General features: G+C 35.9%; 1 protein-coding gene across 6 annotated transcripts in view; it reads left to right on the top strand.

Annotated features, from left to right (window-relative positions):
• The window catches only part of ATXN2 (ataxin 2), a 93,806-nt gene that overhangs the window by 23,144 nt on the left and 51,526 nt on the right, over positions 1–19,136 (top strand). For all 6 annotated transcript variants that reach the window (XM_053928759.1, XM_053928758.1, XM_053928755.2 and 3 more), the window contains exons 2-5: positions 1,799–1,835; positions 3,481–3,540; positions 4,032–4,103; positions 4,694–4,844. In XM_053928759.1, coding sequence (XP_053784734.1) covers positions 1,799–1,835; positions 3,481–3,540; positions 4,032–4,103; positions 4,694–4,844 — 320 coding nt within the window. The remainder of the gene's footprint in view (positions 1–1,798; positions 1,836–3,480; positions 3,541–4,031; positions 4,104–4,693; positions 4,845–19,136) is intronic.

Raw genomic sequence — 19,136 nt, 5'->3', positions numbered from 1 at the left:
GCTGCTATGATATGCTAACATTACCCTTGGGTATCCAACTGCCTGGTGTATCAAGGGAGGTCAGTGGTTTCCACACTCTATCACTTTATACCATGGTGAGTCTTTTATTATTTTCCCTATTGAACTATTTGTTCTAAGTAAATTGGATTGTCAGAACAATTGGTGTTCTTATAAGTCAAATATATAAGTGTATAATCAGTGCAAAAATAGTGTGACGACTGTAAAAGAATTCTATGTTTTAAACTCAAATAGCTTTGTGGGGCTGCCACATGAGTTTAAGGGCATTTAATTGGTTGCTCAAGTCTTCCAGCTGTGGGTCTCAGCAACCACTAAAAATAATCCCTTTTAAGCAAGATTTGGCCATTTTTTGCCCTTTGGCTACAGACTACAAATAAATAGAAAAACCTAGTAAATTCAAATAATGTTTAAAAAAAAGGTACAAATTTTATTGGGCTTAATTGTGAGATTAACTTATTCCCTGAAATGCAATTTCAGAGAGGCATCATAACTTAGAAATAAAAAGTCTGGACTTTGGAACACCTGGTTCAAATGCTACTCTACTGCTTATGAACTGGGTGGTTTTGGTCAAGATGTTTAACTGCTACGGTTTGGTTTCCTCACCTGTCTGTAACGTAGGGGTGAGAGATTTGATGTTGTATTTCTCAGTGTCTGGTTTGTAGTCAGTTCTATAAATGATAAATTATCGGTCATATTTCTTAGACTTTAGGAATTTCTCTGTCTGTGCTATGTGTGAGACAAAGAGTTACAGAATCAGAATGTTAGTAACAGAAGGAATCTCAGAGGTGTTTTGATTCAAGACATTATTTTCTGGATGAGAGAAGGTGACAGAGCTGGAGACTAAATCACAGTCAGCTTGGCCCCAGAGTGCTTAGGTCAGTGCTGCTTTCCTGGGATTGGCACGATCGTACTGCTAGACTTTTTGGACCTGAATTGTGCTTCTCTTTGAATGTTTTAAGTTTGTGGCTTAATTTGAGAGTTGTAATTTTATCAAAATGAGATTCCAGTTCTGTTATTCCAAAGTAACTAGTGTTTATAAGGAATATAACATTTCATTTTATTAATTTTTTTCATTTCATAAGGGGCCTAGTCTTTCCTAATGGAACAAGCTTTAGGGTGTATTATGTTCTCTAATTTAATTAACTTGAAAATAGAGTCCATATTACTGGAAATTACTTGGTAGCTGGCTTTGTGGGTGTGCTGCATTGTTTCGGGGGAGGGGGGTGGGAGGTACTTGTTACATAGATTCTGACAGAGGCATTTACTATTTAGAAGTGAAAGAACTTTCAATGATTTAACTTATTTTCAGATGTTTTTCTGCAGTTGTAAACACAGTGCCTATTTTTAGAGGTGAGGGGAAAATGTGGGAGGTGACTTGACGTCAGGCACATCAGGAATAGAATCTATGTTTTGCTCCTGAGTAGCTTTTTATAACAGAGTGATTGGTTACTTTTGGAGTAACGATTATTATATTTAGTATTGGTTATTCCAGTAGTCTATTTTTATTTTTGCTTCATTTATTTCAGTTTGATAACATTCACTTTCTTCCCTCCTTTCTCCCTTTCACGACCCATACCTGTTCTGGGCCTCCGAGCCCGCGGAGCTTAGACAGAGCCGCACCATACTTGGATGGCTTTTATACTTCCTATAGATGAGCCCGCCCCACAGATTGAGCACCTGTGCTGTATTTGAATAGATTATAAGATATTTTAAATTTGAAAATATTTTTAGCTTGTTTTAGCGTGTTGAATTTAATAAACATAATATTTAATCTTTTCAGAGGTCGAAACAATAACAAGGGACTGCCTCCGTCTACGGTAAGTAATTTGAATGTTGTTTGTTTGGAAAAATTGGTAACTAAAATATGATTTCTAGACCATAGACCAGTAGCCAAGGCAAAAAAAATCCCCTCCCTTCAGTGTTATATCTCGGATATATACACAGGGCCAGCACAGATAACGCCCCTTTTTTATTACATAAAAATCTTTTATTACAAAATTATAAGCATGTAATTCTGTAACATAACAATACCATGCTCAAGCACACCATATGACATTTTAGGTGAAATGTTCAAATTGCTGTCCATCTTGTGCGAGACATTCACGTACCCACCGACCACTCAATAGTGTTACTTCTGCCAGAACCTGTAGATAGGTAGGTAGGTAGATAGATGTGTGTATATACATAAATTTTGTTTTAAACCCTCACTTGAGGACTTTTTTTTTCATTGTTTTTAGAGAGGAAGGGAGAGAAAGAAACATCGATGCCAGAGAGAAGCATCGATTGGTTGCCCCCCCATATGCACCCAGACTGGGGATCACATGCACCCGACTTAGGATCAAACCCGCAACCTAGGCATGTGCCTTGATGGGGAATCGAACCCTCAACCCTTCGGTTATGGGGCAACGCTCCAACCAACTGAGCTACATGGGCCAGGGCTCAGATTTCTTTAATAGATCAATACTGCTTGGTATAAAATTATTAGCTATATGTGGTTTTTGATGATGACTGTATAAATGGTGAAATTATCTGTAAATAATATTTTTCATGTATAATAATGCCATGTGTTCTTTTATAAATAACTGAAGGCAGATCTAACTCCTAAAAAGTAAGTGGAATACCAGAACTGGAGTTTGCAGAGTAATTTGGGTTTTTGACCTGGAATTAATGTGCTATCTTTTATTCCTTTCACTTTTCCCCCTTGGAAAGGGCCTTTTTGGTTTTAAATTTTAGAACTTTTTATCAGTGAAATTAAATTGGGTATGAATGGGAGAAGGTATAAGTTCCACATGATGGAAGAAGATAAATGAGAAGCTCAGTAATTTTTGAGACTTAGTCTTTTTTGGATGAATTTTCCTTTTGTAGAGTCAGGGAGACACATACTTGTGTAGTGTGTAATAAGGAGTGGTGTGGCTGATTAATCCATATAGTATGACTATGCTTGATTCATACGTGCTGAGAGCATGTAGTCAAGGGTCTTCTATAGAGATGCCCCAGCTCTGCTCTATTTATTTATTAAGACACTCTCAATCCTTTTAGTGTATAGGTCTCTGAATTTTGGTACATACAATCTTATAACAATCACCATAATCAAGATAGTAGAACAGTTCTGTCACCTCCAAAAATCCCTTATGCTACTTTATAGTGAAACCTACTCCCCAGCCGTTGATCTGTGTAGTCTGTTCCTATGGTCTTGTCTTTTCTCAAAAATGTAAGTTCACTTTTGCTTTTTGTATTATGTGTAGTCGAAACATTGTTAGTTGGTATGACTGATTTTCGTTTTGAAAACCTAAGCTTCTATTCTCTAAGGAAGCAAAAGACTATAGTAAACCAAATCTTTCTTTAATGCATGTAAGGTATTACAAACCTAACTAAACATTTTGTAACAAAATAAATGTTAATTTTAATATATATGCAAGGATAAATACTGATTGCTAATAATGTTTTTTCTTAATATTTCAGATAACTTTTGATGGAATCTATGCAAATATGAGGATGGTTCATATACTTACATCAGTTGTTGTAAGTTATCAGATTATTGGGGAGAAATTGCCTTGGGAGTGGAATAATTTTAGGAAGTTATAAAATGTGGGTGAATGATTTTCTATATAACATTTTTTAGGTCATATTTAATCAGGATAATTTAGAAAAAAGCGATTAGAATTCTACCCAAATTATTGTAACACTCATTATAAAAAACATTCTTGTTAACCCTGCTGTGTACAAAATAATATTAGTAATTTTTTAGTGCATTATTTTGTCACCTAATAAAACTGGAGTCAGAAATACTTAACTTTCAGTATTTAAGTTCATACTGTAAATTCTGAGCAGGATACTCAAAAGAATTTTGAGAATTCAATGTATTGTTGATGTTAAAAAATTATTTATTCTTTCAAGTGAACACCGGATATGTTGAATGGAGCCTGATGAGCTATAAAAAGTAAATTGAAAACAATTACCCCCCATGACTGAGTAGCACACTGTTTCTTTGATAAATTCATTATATGTTTTAGGGATCCAAATGTGAAGTACAAGTGAAAAATGGAGGAATATATGAAGGAGTTTTTAAAACATACAGTCCTAAGGTAATTTTTACTCTTTTCCTTTTTGTTAAATGTGAAAGCTCATGACTCATCAATTACCCTCTGTTTGTGTGGTTTCCCGACAGTGTCTATTTAGTTTCTGATTTAGCAATCTGTAGTTATGAGGTGGGTATGTTTGTCACATTTTCATGCTCTCAGTGCTTCACCTTTAAAGCACTTTTTAAAACCACTTTGAAGGATTTTACTCATTTCAAATACTGATTATTTTATACATGGTATGTATAATCAAAAAGACTTCTTGCTTTGTGTGCTTATTAAAATATTTTGACCTTTTCAAGCATTGTGGACCAGAAGAGGGAGGGATTGTGTTGTTCATTTGTCTACCTTTTTATTGCTGTTAATGTGCTTAAGACATACGGTGGTAGCAAAGACCAACTCTTAGGTGAAAGGATTTTAGAATGATGGAAAGGATAACTGATTATATTTCTGAGAAAAAGGTATAATTATAAGTTCTCTTAAGATAGATTATTTTTGCCGAAGGCATGTAAGAATAGTACTTTGATGTGCTGAAGAATGCCTGTCAAGTTTTATTTTATAAATGTTTAAATATTTACTCGTGTTTTTCATTTTAGTGTGATTTGGTACTTGATGCTGCACATGAGAAAAGTACAGAATCTAGTTCAGGGCCCAAACGGGAAGAAATAATGGAGAGTATTTTGTTCAAGTGTTCAGACTTTGTTGTGGTACAGTTTAAAGATATGGACTCCACTTACGCTAGAAGAGGTGAGTTTTCATTTCCTAAATACACTTCATGGTTTATAAGATATGTTCAAGCAGACTACAGGCTTTTAAAAAAAGAAGTATGGGCTTTTAAAAATAATCTGATAAAGACAAATGGGAACTTTAATACATTTTTGTTGGAAAATATTTAAAACTTCAGTGGAAGATTCCTTGGTGCTTTTAGTAGGATAATGACAGTTTGCGTTGTATTAAAAAAAAATAGTTTGTAAAGGATTTTCTACAGTTTCATGGTTTAGAATGCTACTGATTTTATGCATCTGAAAATTTCTTGTCCCATTTGTTCTAATTTTTTAGTTTTATAACACGTATAGTTTTATTATGCTTATGGTTCTATAAATGCTCTGGAAAGAAATCAAAAGCATGGGACTAAGGTGGAAAGGCAGAGAGCTGTGGATAGAAAATGATTACCTAATGAAGATAAATAGTAAAGTGGATCATGTATTTTAGAAAAAACATTAAGAGTGCGGGACTACATTTTGAGAATATAAAAGCAATGATGTAGTTATGTTAAAAATTTAGTATGTTTTAAGTATCCATTGAGGAAAATGTAGGAATTGCTGTTAGTCACTTAGGGAACATACTTTGCAGTGCTGAGTGTTCCGTAATGTTGACTCTTTGGGCAATTTTGAGCTTGGTTCTAAAATTTTTACATTGATTTTTTTTCTTTTGGTGAAATTCCGTAGTTACTTCTATTGCAAATTGTAACTCAACAGTTGTTAATTTTTATGATTCAGTTTATGACTACAGCTGTTTTCATTGTGCTAATTTTTTTTACGCTGTTATTTAGAAGTTGCAAGCCACCCAAAGGTTAAAGCCTTTCTCTTGGATCTCTTAACAGGGTTCTCACCTATACTCACCTTGCTTTTCAGAAGCTAGCAGTGCTGGCTAGGTACTCTTAACTGCTTTGCAGTGTGTCTGTATCTTTGATTCACAACTCTTTGTCTAAAAGTCCTATAGTGGCCCATACAAGGAAACAAGTCATTTTTTACTTGTTGCCTTTGGAGTTGATCTTGTTTATGGGTAGGGGTACAAATATATATTTATACTTATACTATTGAAGTATTTCATTGTTTTAAATGTAAAAATTGACTTTGGATTATAAGGCAAAGGGAAAATAAAATTTTAGTTCAATTTAATACACAGCACTCTGGAAAATATATTAGCCACAACAGCAAAATGTTCCTTGTTCTATTGGGTACCAGGACATTTAGCTAACAGCCATTCATGATATGCCTTGTTTTTTGTTCTTAAAGTGAATTGGCATTTCCTAAATTTGGAACTTAACTGTTAGTTGGAGATACAGTATCCCATTCTTTGATCCTCTTCAAAATTCATATCTTAATTTTTTTATTATTTTTTGTTTATTATTTTATTATGTCTTTATTACTCAAGTAATTTGTGTTTAATGTCGAAAGCCAAGAAAACAAAGATCAGAGTGACAGCTTTGACAGTGTTTAGTACACTCAGTAAGTGAATGGATATATTTTTATATAGTTTTTTTTTTAAAGATTTTATTTATTTATTTTTAGAGAGAGTGGAAGGGAAGGAGAAAGAGAGGGAGAGAAACACCAGTGTGTGGTTGTCTCTCACAGGCCCCCTCCTGGTGACCTGGCCCACAACCCAGCATGTGCCCTGACTAGGAATCCAACCAAATCCTTTGGTTTGAAGGCCGGCACTGAATCCACTGAGCCACACTAGCTGGGGCTTTATGTAGTTTTCTTGATGAGGACATCCAATAGTGGAGTAATTTCAGGTGTTTAATTTAAAGACTATAGAGGTTTAGTGAATTATACAATTGTGTCCAGTGCATAGCATCCTGAAAATAGTATTAAGTCACATGTTTAGGATTTCTGGTCTCTTAAGCCAGATTCTTAACACTATTCTGGCAGAAGTTGCCTTCTATGAAAGTATTATTATGGGACTTCTGGTTAAGATGGCAGCATTGGCGGACATGGCTCATCTCTTCACACCACCATGTAAAAATTACAACTAAAATATAGAACAGCCATCACTCAGAACCATCAGAAATTGAGTTGAATGGAAGTCTGACAACTAGGGAATTAAAGAAACCACATCCATTCAGACTGGTAGGAGGGGTGCAGACACAGAATGGGCTGGTCCCACATACACATGTGGTGGTTAAAAATTCAGGAGGGATATCTTAGGACCGAGGAGTCCCAGCTCCACACCAGGCCACTCAGCCCAGGATTTCAGTGCCAGGAAGATAAGTCCCCACAACTTTTGGCTGTAAAAAATCAGCAGGGATTGAGTTGGTGGAAGAAACTGCTGGAACCCCAAGCCATTCCTCTTAAAGAACCCGCAAACTGACTCACATTCTGAGCTCCAACATGGGGGTAGCAGCTTAAAAGGCACCATTGGCATACTGGGAGAATCTGAAGTGTCTGGCATCTAGGTGAGCCGAGGCCATTGTCCCTTTTGTAAACCTGTCCCCCACAGGCAGGATGGTGCCATTTCTGAGACTCCATCAACCTAACACTGTTTGACCCCCCAGAGGCTCTGCCCCACCCAACTTATGGGCCCACCTAAGCTGCTTTTCCTTAAGAATGGCTGGTCTTGGCTCCTGCTACACAACTACCTAAATCCTCTCATACAAGCAACAGCTGGCCTCTGAGCCACAGGTCCTGCATTAGCAGCAGCCAGCCTAAATTTACAGCTTGGCTTCACCTGGGAATCTCCAAGCTCAGCACAAGGAGCAGCCATCTCAGATTGCTTTATAGCTCAGGCAGGGTGGCCCCAGGCAAAACACAGGTGGAGGCTGACCTTAGCCTGTACCACTCAGGAAACCCCAGGGTCAATTTACCCAGTGGACAGCTACAGACCACATCAGAGCACCCTACCCCTTTGCAGCTGATCCTCCATGGAGGGTGGAGGCTGGAGGCTGGTGGTCAGTGGTCACAGCCAATCCTTGCAGCTGACTGGGCTGGGTAGATCCCTCCTGTTGACCTGCCAAAAGCAACCAAGGCTCAACTACAAGAGGAGGGTGTACTCAGCCCACACAAAGGGCGCACCTTGAGTATCCAGCTTGAGTGATAGGGGAGGCTGTGCCACTGGACCCTACAGGACACCTACTATGTAAGGTCACACTACCAAGACAGAGTCAAAGCAGCTCTACCTAATATATAGAAAGAAACACGGGGAGGCTGCCAAAATGAGGAGACAAAGAAACATGGCCCAAATGAAAGAACAGATCAAAACTCCAGAAGAAGAGCTAAATGAAATGGAGATAAGCGATCTATCAGATGCAGAGTTTGAAACACTGTTTATAAGGATACCCAAAGAATTTAGTGAGGACCTCAGCAGCATAAAAAAGATCCAGTCAGAAACAAAGGATACACTAATTGAAATAAAGAACAATTTACAGGGAAACAACAGTAGAATGGATGAAGCTGAGAATCAAGTCAATGATTTGGAACATAAGGAAGCAAAAAAAAAAAAACCAACCATGCAGTCAAGAAAAAACAATCCAAAAAAATGAGGATAGTGCAAACAGCCTCAACTTCAAGATAACTTCAAGAGGTCCAGCATTTGCATCATAGGAGCGTCAGGAAGAGAGAGAAAGAACAAGAAATTGGAAATCTGTCTGAAAAAATAATGAAAGAAAACTCCCCTAATTTAGTTAAGGAAATAGACCTGCAAGTCCAGGAAGCACAGAGAGTCCCAAACAAGATGGATGCAAAGAGTCCCACTCCAAGACACATAATTAAAATGCCAAAGCTTAAATACAAAGAGAGAATCTTAAAAGCAGCAAGAGAAATTAGTTACCTATAGGGGAGTTCCCATAAAACTGTCCGCTGATTTCTCAAAAGAAACGACAGGCCTAAAGGGATTGGCAAGAAATATTCAAAGTCATGAAAAGTAGGGACCTATAACTAAGATTGCTCTATGCAGCAAAGATGTCATTTAGAATTGAAGGGCAGGTAAAGAGCTTCCCAGACAAGAAAAAACTAAAGGAGTTCATCATCACCAAACCATTTATTTTAGGAAATGTTAAAGGGACTTATTTAAGAAAAATAAGATCAAAACTATGAATGATAAAATGGCAAAAATACGTATCTATCAACAATTGAATCTAAAAACAAACAGCAAACAAGAACAGAGACAGAATCATGGACATGGAGAGTGTTTTAATGGTTGCCAGATAGGAGCGAGGTGTGGGGGAATGGGTAAAGAGGGGAGGGGATTAAGAAGTACAAATAAATAGGTAGTTATAGAATAGCCACAGGCATGTAAAGTACAGTATAGGAAGTGGAGAAGCCAAAGAACTTATACTTATGACCCATGGACATGAACAGTGGTGTGGGGATTGCTTGAGGGGAGTGGGGGGTGGAGGGGTTGGGCAAAGGGGGAAAATCAGGACAACTGTAATAGCATAATCAATAAAATATAATTAAAAAAAAATCCTTAAACATGGAAAAAGAAAAATGTATTATTATGGAGATGCTGTCAGTATAGAGAAAACTTTCCTAGAGTAATTAATTGGCATGGTTCATTAATTATAAAAAATAGAAGTCACGGAATTTACTACTGCTTTTATTTTGTGTTAAAGACTTACTCAGATTTCTAGACGCTTTGAGTAAAGGAAGGTAGGGTTTAACCATTGATTTTTAATTCTGGGTTCATATTTTAGTTATCCATGGAGTTTCTAAAAATGTCTAGTTCTCATATTTAGAGATTCTGACTTAATTATAATTAGCCTCAGAGAGGCTCTGGGCATGTGTTTCTGAGGTGCAATCAGGGATGTGAACCACTGGTTTCATGTAAGATCCTAGAAACGGCTCTTTTCTGTGGGTCTTGAGGATTGGTACTTTATTTCCCTGCCTCAAAGATGTCTTCCTGTCTCAAAACTGGAGATTATCTTGAGTAGTCTGCTGGTGTTAGTTTGATACTACTTTTATGCATCTTAAATGGGTAGATGGATTGATGTTTTATTTTTATTTTTTTTAAGGATTTATAGAGGTGAGTGAAAAGGAGGACATTGTTTTCTTTCTGAGCTTTTCTCTTAATTTTCTTTGTAATAGTGATGTCTAGCTCTTAAGGTTGATAATAACTAAATTTTGAGTGCATATTCTGTGTGTCAGACTCTCTGCTATGTGTTTGTGTGCATTGGTTTCATTTTAGTCATTACAACTTCTTTCTGAAAGTATGATTATTATCCATATGTTGTAGGTGAGGAAACTGAGTCACAGTATTAAGTAACTTGGTAAAATGAAGACACAAACCCAGTATTCTCTCACTCCAAGTCATGTTCTTAAATGTTATGCTATAGTGACATAAATTAGGGGTCTTCTATCTTGTTTAGCTGAGTTGTGTCAGTAAATCTGCATTTACCTTAAAGGATTTCCCCACAAATAAAGCCAAAAGTAAAACCAAAATTTTCAATGTAGTATAAAATTCTGATTTTTATATGGATTGAGATTCTTTTCTTTTTTAAGTCTTTGGCTTTATTTTTGGAGAAGCTTTATAAAGTTAGTAAGGTTGATGTGGCTTTTAAGTTCTTAATGCTAACTAGCTTCACTGATTTCAATAAATTTTCAAACTTGTCATATTTATATACACAAATGCAAATGAATAAGAATCCTAGAAATAATTGATAATCTTGTTATGATATGGTAAGTAAATTTCATTTGCTTTCTTGAATGTTATACATATACCAGTTTGATTTATGGGCAAAATGAAAATAGCTTTACATCTTGTAAACTTGTGAGTTCCTTTTATACACACAAAATTAGCATTTTATCCTTTTTTTTAAAATTCTATTGCAAACAGATCTAGGATACATTCATTTTTTTCTTCATTTTTCCTTTAATTTTCTTTTCAAGCAATTGGCATATCATTTCAACTTGTTTTTTACTTGGTTTCCTGTCTCTTTCTAGTGTTCCTTTCTTACCTGCTTTTTTTCCTCATCCCCTTTCTGCTGTTCTTGTTATTACTCTTTATTCATATGTTACTCCTTGATTTAATACTCAACTATGTTTTTAGTTCTGTGGCTTCTCTTCTACTTTTTATTTCATTCTTCCTCGTGGTTCTTTCTACTGCTTTATTTCCATTGTAGTATTCTCAGACTAAAGAACAGGAGTCAGTAAGCTTAAGGCTTGTGGGCCAAATCCATTCATCAGTAAATAAAGTTTTATTGTAACACAATTATGCCATTTCTTTGTGCATCATCTGTGGCTGCTTTCATGCTACAGTAATACAATTGAGTAGTTACAATAGAGAGTATATGGTTTACAAAGCCAAAAAGCATTTAATGACTGGCGCTTCACAGAAAAAGTTTGCCCATTTTAGTCCTGGATCATTTTCCTACTGCATTTGGGCTGTTAGGTCTAATCAAAAATATATACCACACTGGTTTTGATGAAATAACACAGAATATACTTTGTCTCTAAACTCATGCTTTGACTGTAATCTAATACTGTGTAATTTCATTTAATTCCTTATTTGTGACCATTCAAATTGGATTTAGCCTGAAGAATCACTTTGCTTACCAGCTCCTTTGTCACCATAAGAGAAAAATCATATATGATTATTGGGAATGCTTTCCGTGACCAACTGTCTGCCCCTCCTTCATCTACAAATTTGTCTTCCTCCTTGCCATCCTTGTTCTCTTTCCTTTGGTTTTTAGTAGAGGGAATGTCTCACTTCCTGTGTAATCTCACCTTCTCCAGTCATGCCCTGGACCCTGTCCATTCTGCCATTCCTGAGTTCTTGCTCTTTCATATCACCTCTGTGTTTCTGAACTTGTAACCTCTTCTTTTCCACTTATTCCTTCCCTTTAGCCTGAAAACCTATTCAAATCCCTCTCATCCCAAAAGGATCCCTTTTTATCTTGAATTCTTCTAGTGGCCGTACTGCCTTTCTTCCTTTTTTATCCAAACTTCTTAACTCTTATTTTCTACTGACTTCTCATCCCGTTATAATCTGCCTTTTATACTCACAACTTGGAAACTTCTGAGGCTTCCAGGAACCTCTAATTGCTTGGTTTTTTGTATTCTTTCTCAGTCTTTGCTGTATGTAACACTGCTGATTCCCCTCCTTCAGAATCTGCTCTTCTCATGTATCTTATTAATCATTCCTCTAATACTTTATTTTTGGGCTTTGTTGCCATCACAGTGCCCTTAACTTGTTTGTGTTCCCAGTGTTTTTCTTTGCCCTCCGCTTACCACATATCAGCTGCTTATATACACTCATAATTTCAGCTAGTATATATAACCCCCCCATAATGGTCATATTATTTACTTATAACATGTTATATTATAATTAGATGTTTCTATCTTTCTCATTATTATACTTTGAGCCCCTTGTATGTGGCTACTGTATTTTTCTTTTTTTTATCCTTGGAGGCTAATACAGTGTTTTGGCACATAGTACAGGTGTAATATAAATGTCTTTTGAATGAATGAAATTAGAGCCTTCTAATTTCATGTAATGAGTGAGGAAGCTATAAGTGGTCTTATGTAAATAGCCCAGCAACAAATATTACTGAGCTGTAGAATGTGTACATTGCTGTGTTTGTCACTATGGATAGTACAGAGAAGTTAAAGACTTAATCTATTTTGGGTCCCTTTTGAGAACTTAGTGAAACTATATACCTTCACCCTAGAAAGAACACACATACAGACTTTTACATTTAATTCCATGGTATTCACAGTTCCCTAGGGAGTTCATATACTTCATGTTATGAAGCTCTGCTCTAGGCATTTTCAGAGTTGGGGGTACCAAGCCATGTGAAAAAAATCAAGAAAAATGGGATATTGAAATTGGTGGCATTGTTTTCCAAATGGAGTCCTGAGACAAGTTGTAATTGGGGGAAGCTGGGATGTGAATGTGTGATTTAGAGAGCAGTATGAAATAATATCAAACAGATTATTTTATTCCAGTGTTGCACCGTTGCTCTCCTGCGGTTGCCCTGTAGGTCTGATAGGTCAAGGTCCTGTGAGTAACAGAGGGATCTCTTCTGAAGGGTGTGACACTAGGAGTGCAATGGCAGCTGTTTAGGAAGAGTCAGATCCTGGAGCAGGATATGGCCTGGGAAGCCTTGGATTCTGAGAAGTTTAAGCGTGTTTCAAATCATTTGTGGTTGGTGCTCACTCTAGTAGGGTGGGCAGGCCTTGCAGCTGAATAGGCACGTTCTTGGAGGTAGGAGTGCAGTAGACTTTATAGACGGACAGGAAATGCTAAAGTTGGATGGGCAGTCAGCTTTAAAGCTGGTTGATCAGGATCAACAGCCTGTCCTTTGGGCAGGAGGGAGGAGAGGCCCTGTGGTAGGTAGGCAGTTGGGGTAGCGGATAGGCAGGTGGTCTAACGGCTGGGGCCTGTCCAGGTAGTTGGACAGGAAAGCCCTATAAGGAGGGTTGATTTGGGCTTTTTTGGGAGTCGCTTTTCTAGTGAGCCAGCTCTAAGTAACTCCATATTCTGATGCTCTCTTGTGAAAACTAAACCATTACGAAGTTTATTGCTTCAGCTTTGCTGTGGGCTAGTAAAAGAAGGATATGTGTCCATACTGGGGGCAAGTAGACTAGCATTTACTGAGGTCACTGTGCAGGTAGCACAGAGATTATTGAGATTTAAAGAAATAATAAAATGGTAAGGTAGAATAGGTGAGGGAAAGCTAAGTGGAGTAATTTGAGATACATAGTAGGAAGTTGCTTATTTATTAAAATAAGGTGGCCTTCTGCTTAAAATTTTTGTTTATACATTTTTATAACATATAGAACTTCTCTGCTGTATTTGTATGCTAAGGTCAAAAATATGTTTTTATTAAAAATGCAAAAAAGTAGAAATAGCATAAAGTAGAATTTAATTTACACAAAATTAAAATATTATTTAATACTAATAAAAGTAAGGTGGTCTGATTCAAGATATTTATGGAAATGAAAATTTGTTTTATTTAATAGCATTAATCAGCTAGACAATATAAAATAAAAACATTCACAATAGGAACAGAATTTAAAGTGTGTAAAAATAAACATCATATATATGGATAAGATGATGACTATAAAAACACTGCAGAAGGACCTAAAATATTTGACCAAGTAGAGAGATGTTCCATACTTTGAATGGAAGTATGTAACACTGTAAAGTTGTCTGTTGTCCTCAAATCTTTAAAGATAATATCTCTGTGTTGTAGAAATTGACAAAATGACTCTAAAGTTTATAATGTAGTATGTATCAACAGAAGAATTTTGAAAATTCTTTTCTACAAAAGAAATTTGAGGACTTGCCCTACCATACAGTAAAATGTATTAGAATTAAAACATAGTTATCACCCTGACCAGTGTGGCTTGGATGTGGGTTCAGTTCCAGGTCAAGGCACATACTTAGGTTGCAGGTTTGGTCTCCTCTCTGGGCACACGCAGGAGGTAATCAATTGATATTTCTCTCCCCCATCGATGTTTCTCTCCCTTCCTCTCCCTCTAAAAGCAATGAAAATTCCTTGGGTGAGGATAAAAAACAAACAAAAAAACATAGTTACCATAGTGGTAAAGAATACAGAATCCAAAAAAGACAATTTATATAGGTATTTTATTAATATATGATAAAGATAATACTTAAATATGGAGTAAAGGTGGATTATGCAGTTAATGGTGTTGGGACTTTGAGGGGAATTAGATTCATACCTCACACCAGTCACCAACGTGAAACCTAAATGGTTAAAGGGGAAAAAGCATTAAAAAACTATATGGAAATTCTAGCATAAATCTGTGAATTGATATCATCTAGAGACGGGGAAGGACTTTATAAGCTTGCCATCAAAGCAAAAATTCATGAAATAAAATAATGAAATATTTGATTATAAAAAAATTAAATACATCTGAAGTACCATACATTTTAGAAGACATGTTGAAAACTGGGAAAAATAGAATAAAAGCATTTTTACAAATGTCTAATGAACATGTGGAAAGATAGTCTACCTCACTAGTAGTCAAAGAAATGTAGTTTCAAAGCAATGGGATGTGATTTTTTTTTTCTCTTCAGCTTGCTTGAATGGTAAGAGTGAGAAAGATTGGTACTTACCTTGTGATAGTGAGGGACTCAGAGAACGGCTTACACTCTGTTGTCGAACTCTCTAGTACTTAGCGCAGAATTAGTCTGGGACATTTTCGGGAGGACAGTTTACTTGGTAGTATTGTGTGATGCTAGTACACCCAGTTGCTACTCTGGTTTTAGATTTATTTTCTCTTGCTCTGCGGAGTCTCATTGGAGTCTTATGAATAGCAACTATGTTAAAACTAGTAATAAAGCAGGGCGGTGAAAGAAAGTGGATAAATTATCTCCATTTTAATTTCTATTCTATCTGACTAAATATAAAACTGATTGCTTTTTTTACCTAGAGATCCCTGGCAAAAAGTTTTAAGTGAGCATGTGCATTTGAAGAGTTGCTCTTCTAATTTATATTAGAACAGAACAGCCTGCATCTGTAAACTGTTTTGTATATTTACCAAGGAAACAGAAAGGCATGCATGTGGCTGTAAGAATTGGAATTCATTTATTTCATTTACCTTTTCTTTACCTATTTCTGAACACTTTGGCTATAGGTTTGAGAGTAAGTTTTTATAAAAGACTACTGTGTTGGCTAATAGTACTGGTAGTTCAGTTCCTAAATTTCATTTTTTGATTCTTGAATATTTCTGAATTTACTTTTTTTTGCCCTAAATTTTCTACAAAATTACTTATTTCCTTTTCCTTTCTTTCTCATTCTTTAACTTTTGAATTGCTTTTTAAATGTTAAATTACTAATTACAGTTCCTTTTATGTCACTAGGAGGCTTAGAAAAACTAAGGTTAAATATTTTATTTAAAAAATAATTTGCTTAAAGTTTTAACTACAGAATCCAATTTGTACATCTAACAAATAGAAATATTTTTTTAGTAGGAAAAATAAGAACTATTGTTTTTTAAGTAGGAAATACTTTTCTCTTAGGGATATTTTTCTGTTTTTATGTCATTTTATAGTACTATAAAATTTAATTATTCATTTTACACAGGAAGAATATGAAGGTTTTTTATTATTAATGTATTCTGGAGCAAACTAGAGCTACAGACTCTAGGTATTCAAACTTTGGATCACAAAATGTAGCATCAAAAGTATTTGTGTGGTCACTTGGGAAGCCCTCTCTACCTTGTACCCTTTCTGAATGGTGCATTGATTGAGATGTCTGTTTCTAGTCATAGTCTAGGCTGTTTCATTGGTCTCTGTAAGAGGGACAGAGACACAAATTGCAAACTAAATATTTTTAACGAGAACAGTACTTTTGGGTTTGCTTTTTCATATAAGTTGATTCTTTCCAGACTTTGCTCAAAAATGTACTTAAGTCAGATCTCAAAAGAAAACAGAATGTCTTGGGTGGTTTGGTTTGAATGTTTTTTTAATTCCTAATTAATTTTTTAAAATAAAACAGGTGATGTTTGGACTGAAACTAAAGACTTGACATGCTCTCCTTTTCCTTGGAGCTGCTTGTTGCTCAGGAAATAGCTTATTCAGGTGATTTACTGTGCTTCTTAGAGCTCATTACCTCTGCTTTCCCTCTGCTGCACGTGCCCCTTTGAAGCTGCAGCCTTTAGGGCTCCGCCCACCTCGGCTCTTCTAATAGCCTCTGCCTCAGTTGTCTTGCTAAGGCTCTCTCTCTCATTTGTTTCTTGAGTGGTATATTTACTTCGAGTTACAGGGCTCAGGAATTTTTTTACGGAGATCACAGTCCAATGTACCTGCTGCTTAGAGAACAGAATAATGGCATTTTCCTGATAGTTGTGTATAGCGAGCTACCAGGAAGAGAAGACCTTTCCACAACTTTTTAAGTGTATTTATATTACATATTTAAATGTATTTATATTACATATAAATACATATATTTAGATGTATGATCTATTTTGGCCTAATTTTTGTATAAAGTGTGAGGTAGAGATCCAACTTCATAGTTTCATATGTTGATATCTAGTTGTTCAAGAACAACCTGTTGCAAAGACTTTTTTCCCCATTAAATTGTCTTGGTACCTTTGTTAAAAATCAGTTGACTGTATAAATTAAGGACTTATTTCTGGACTCGCAATTCTATTTCTTCTATATGTCTATTTTTATGCCAGTGCTACACTGTCTAGATTACTGTACCTGTGTAGTAAGTTTTAAATTCAAGATGTGTTAGTCCTTAAAGCCCTATGTTCTATGTTCTTCTTTTCCAAGATTGTTTTGGCATTTCTGGGTCTCATGTATTTTCATGTGAATTTGAGTCATCTTGCCAATTTCTGCAAAATGACAGGATTTCACTGAGTCTGTAGATCAACTACCATCTTAACAATGTTAAATATTCTAGTCCAAGAACATTGTATGCATGTCCTTTCATTTATATTTAGGTCATCTTCAATGTCTTCAAAAGATGTTTTGTAGTTTCAGGGTACAAGTTTTATACTTGATGCTATTACAAATGAAAGTTGTTTCTTAATTTCGTTTTCAGATTGGAGCAATATTGTTTTACAGTCTTTATACCGGACTAATACAAATTTTTCTTTTGACTCTTAGTGAGGTAGGCATCATAATCTTTGAGCCTCTCAAAGTGAGAACACACTTGGAGCACATCTGCTCTACTGCCTGGTGCTGATTTATTAATTTTCCTCTGTGCGCAGTGCCATTATGCAAGTCTGCGTCATAAGATTCCTTCTAGTTATAAGCAAACAATTTTGTGATGATTATTTTAAAGGGTCATTTTTATTTCTTTGTCATTTCAAAGTTAACAATATCTTATAAAACAACTTCTGGAGATAAAAGCAAAAATCTTTCCTTATCACTTCTTTTCCTTTGAAGCAAATGATAAAGTAGAATGGTCATTTATTCTATGACTGGACATATAAAAATACCTATTATAGATTTTTAGAAGCAAGCTTAGCTAGATTTATTCTTTTAGCTCAACATAGTGCACTTCCAAAAAAGATTCACTTTGTTTTCAGCCATTATTCAGCTGCTTATAGTGGAGTAATACAGATCAAGGATTCTTTCAGTTTAAGTTTGGGAAGGAAGTTGTAGTTTCTTTCTTTTTACCTTGCTCTGTAAACTTTTCCTTCGTAATGTTACATTCACTTCTTGTCTTTCTCTTTGTTCCTCTTTGTTCAAATTGATAGTTTGCATTTAAACATTACTGTAATTTCCTAACTAATTTTAACTCCAAATTCCATCACTTGCAGTTAATCTTGGGCATTATCACAAAGAAATTCTTAAGCATTGCTTTTATTATACCATCTCAAAATCTACAATGGCCTGTATTGCTTACAGACTAATTTTGGATAAATAAAATACCTGGCATTCAGGGCCCTTCCCAGTGGAACTTCTTACTTTTCAACCTAATTTTTCATCATTGCCTATACCAATGGCTACCAAACTTCACTGCATTTTTCTTTTTAAACAGAATAGTTCTTTCTCTCTGCCCCCAATGAAGTCTTACGCCAAATCCCAGCTACAACAAAGCAGTTGGTGGAGGAGAGAAGTGGGAGGTGTCCTATAACCTTACTTATTCAGCTTTCCCTTTGTCTGCTTGAGGTCTCCTTAAGAAATCACAGGGTTCCTTGGAGCACAGTTGGAGAACCAGTTGTCTGCCTCATCCTGAACATTTAGCTTTACAAAGCAGTGTGTGATATCTTTTTGCCAGTATATTTTGTATTTTGTCTCTGTCCACACATTGTAATGTTCTGGAGTATAGAGGTCCTGTTTATCAAGCTAGGGATGTGCACTCTCCATGGTGTCTAGCATTAATGTCTTACAGGTAGTAGGCACTCGATGTGTATTTATTCTTTCAACTGACATCTTTAAACTTTTATATACTTTTACACTCACTACCAAACCAAGGAAGAACTAGTGGGGTTTTTTTACATAGACATATTGCCATAGATGATTAGAGTTATAATCACCACTCATTTATAGGAAACTCAAAAAAGCAGTCATTTCTAGCCAAATCTAAAAACAGCTTTCCTACAGTATGACATATCCAGAATCTGTTTTTCTAACAGAAGGTTGCTTCTGGTAGGCATTTTAATATACTTTTGAAATATAAAAAACAAAATCCCAAGTGTTAACTTTGAAAATAAGTCCCCGTCCTGACCGGTGTGGCTCAATTGGTTGGGTGTCATACAGTAAAGCTAAAAGTCGCCAGTTCGATTCCTGGTCACAGCCTGTGCCTAGGTTGCAGCCTGCTCCCTGGTAGGGGTGCATGAAAGGCAATACACTGATGTTTCTCTCCCTCTCTTTCTCCTTCCCTTCCTCTTTCTCTAA

Source organism: Desmodus rotundus, chromosome 7 (assembly GCF_022682495.2).
Source record: "Desmodus rotundus isolate HL8 chromosome 7, HLdesRot8A.1, whole genome shotgun sequence".
Lineage (NCBI taxonomy): Eukaryota > Metazoa > Chordata > Mammalia > Chiroptera > Phyllostomidae > Desmodus > Desmodus rotundus.
This window is presented reverse-complemented; position numbering and strand designations above follow the sequence as displayed.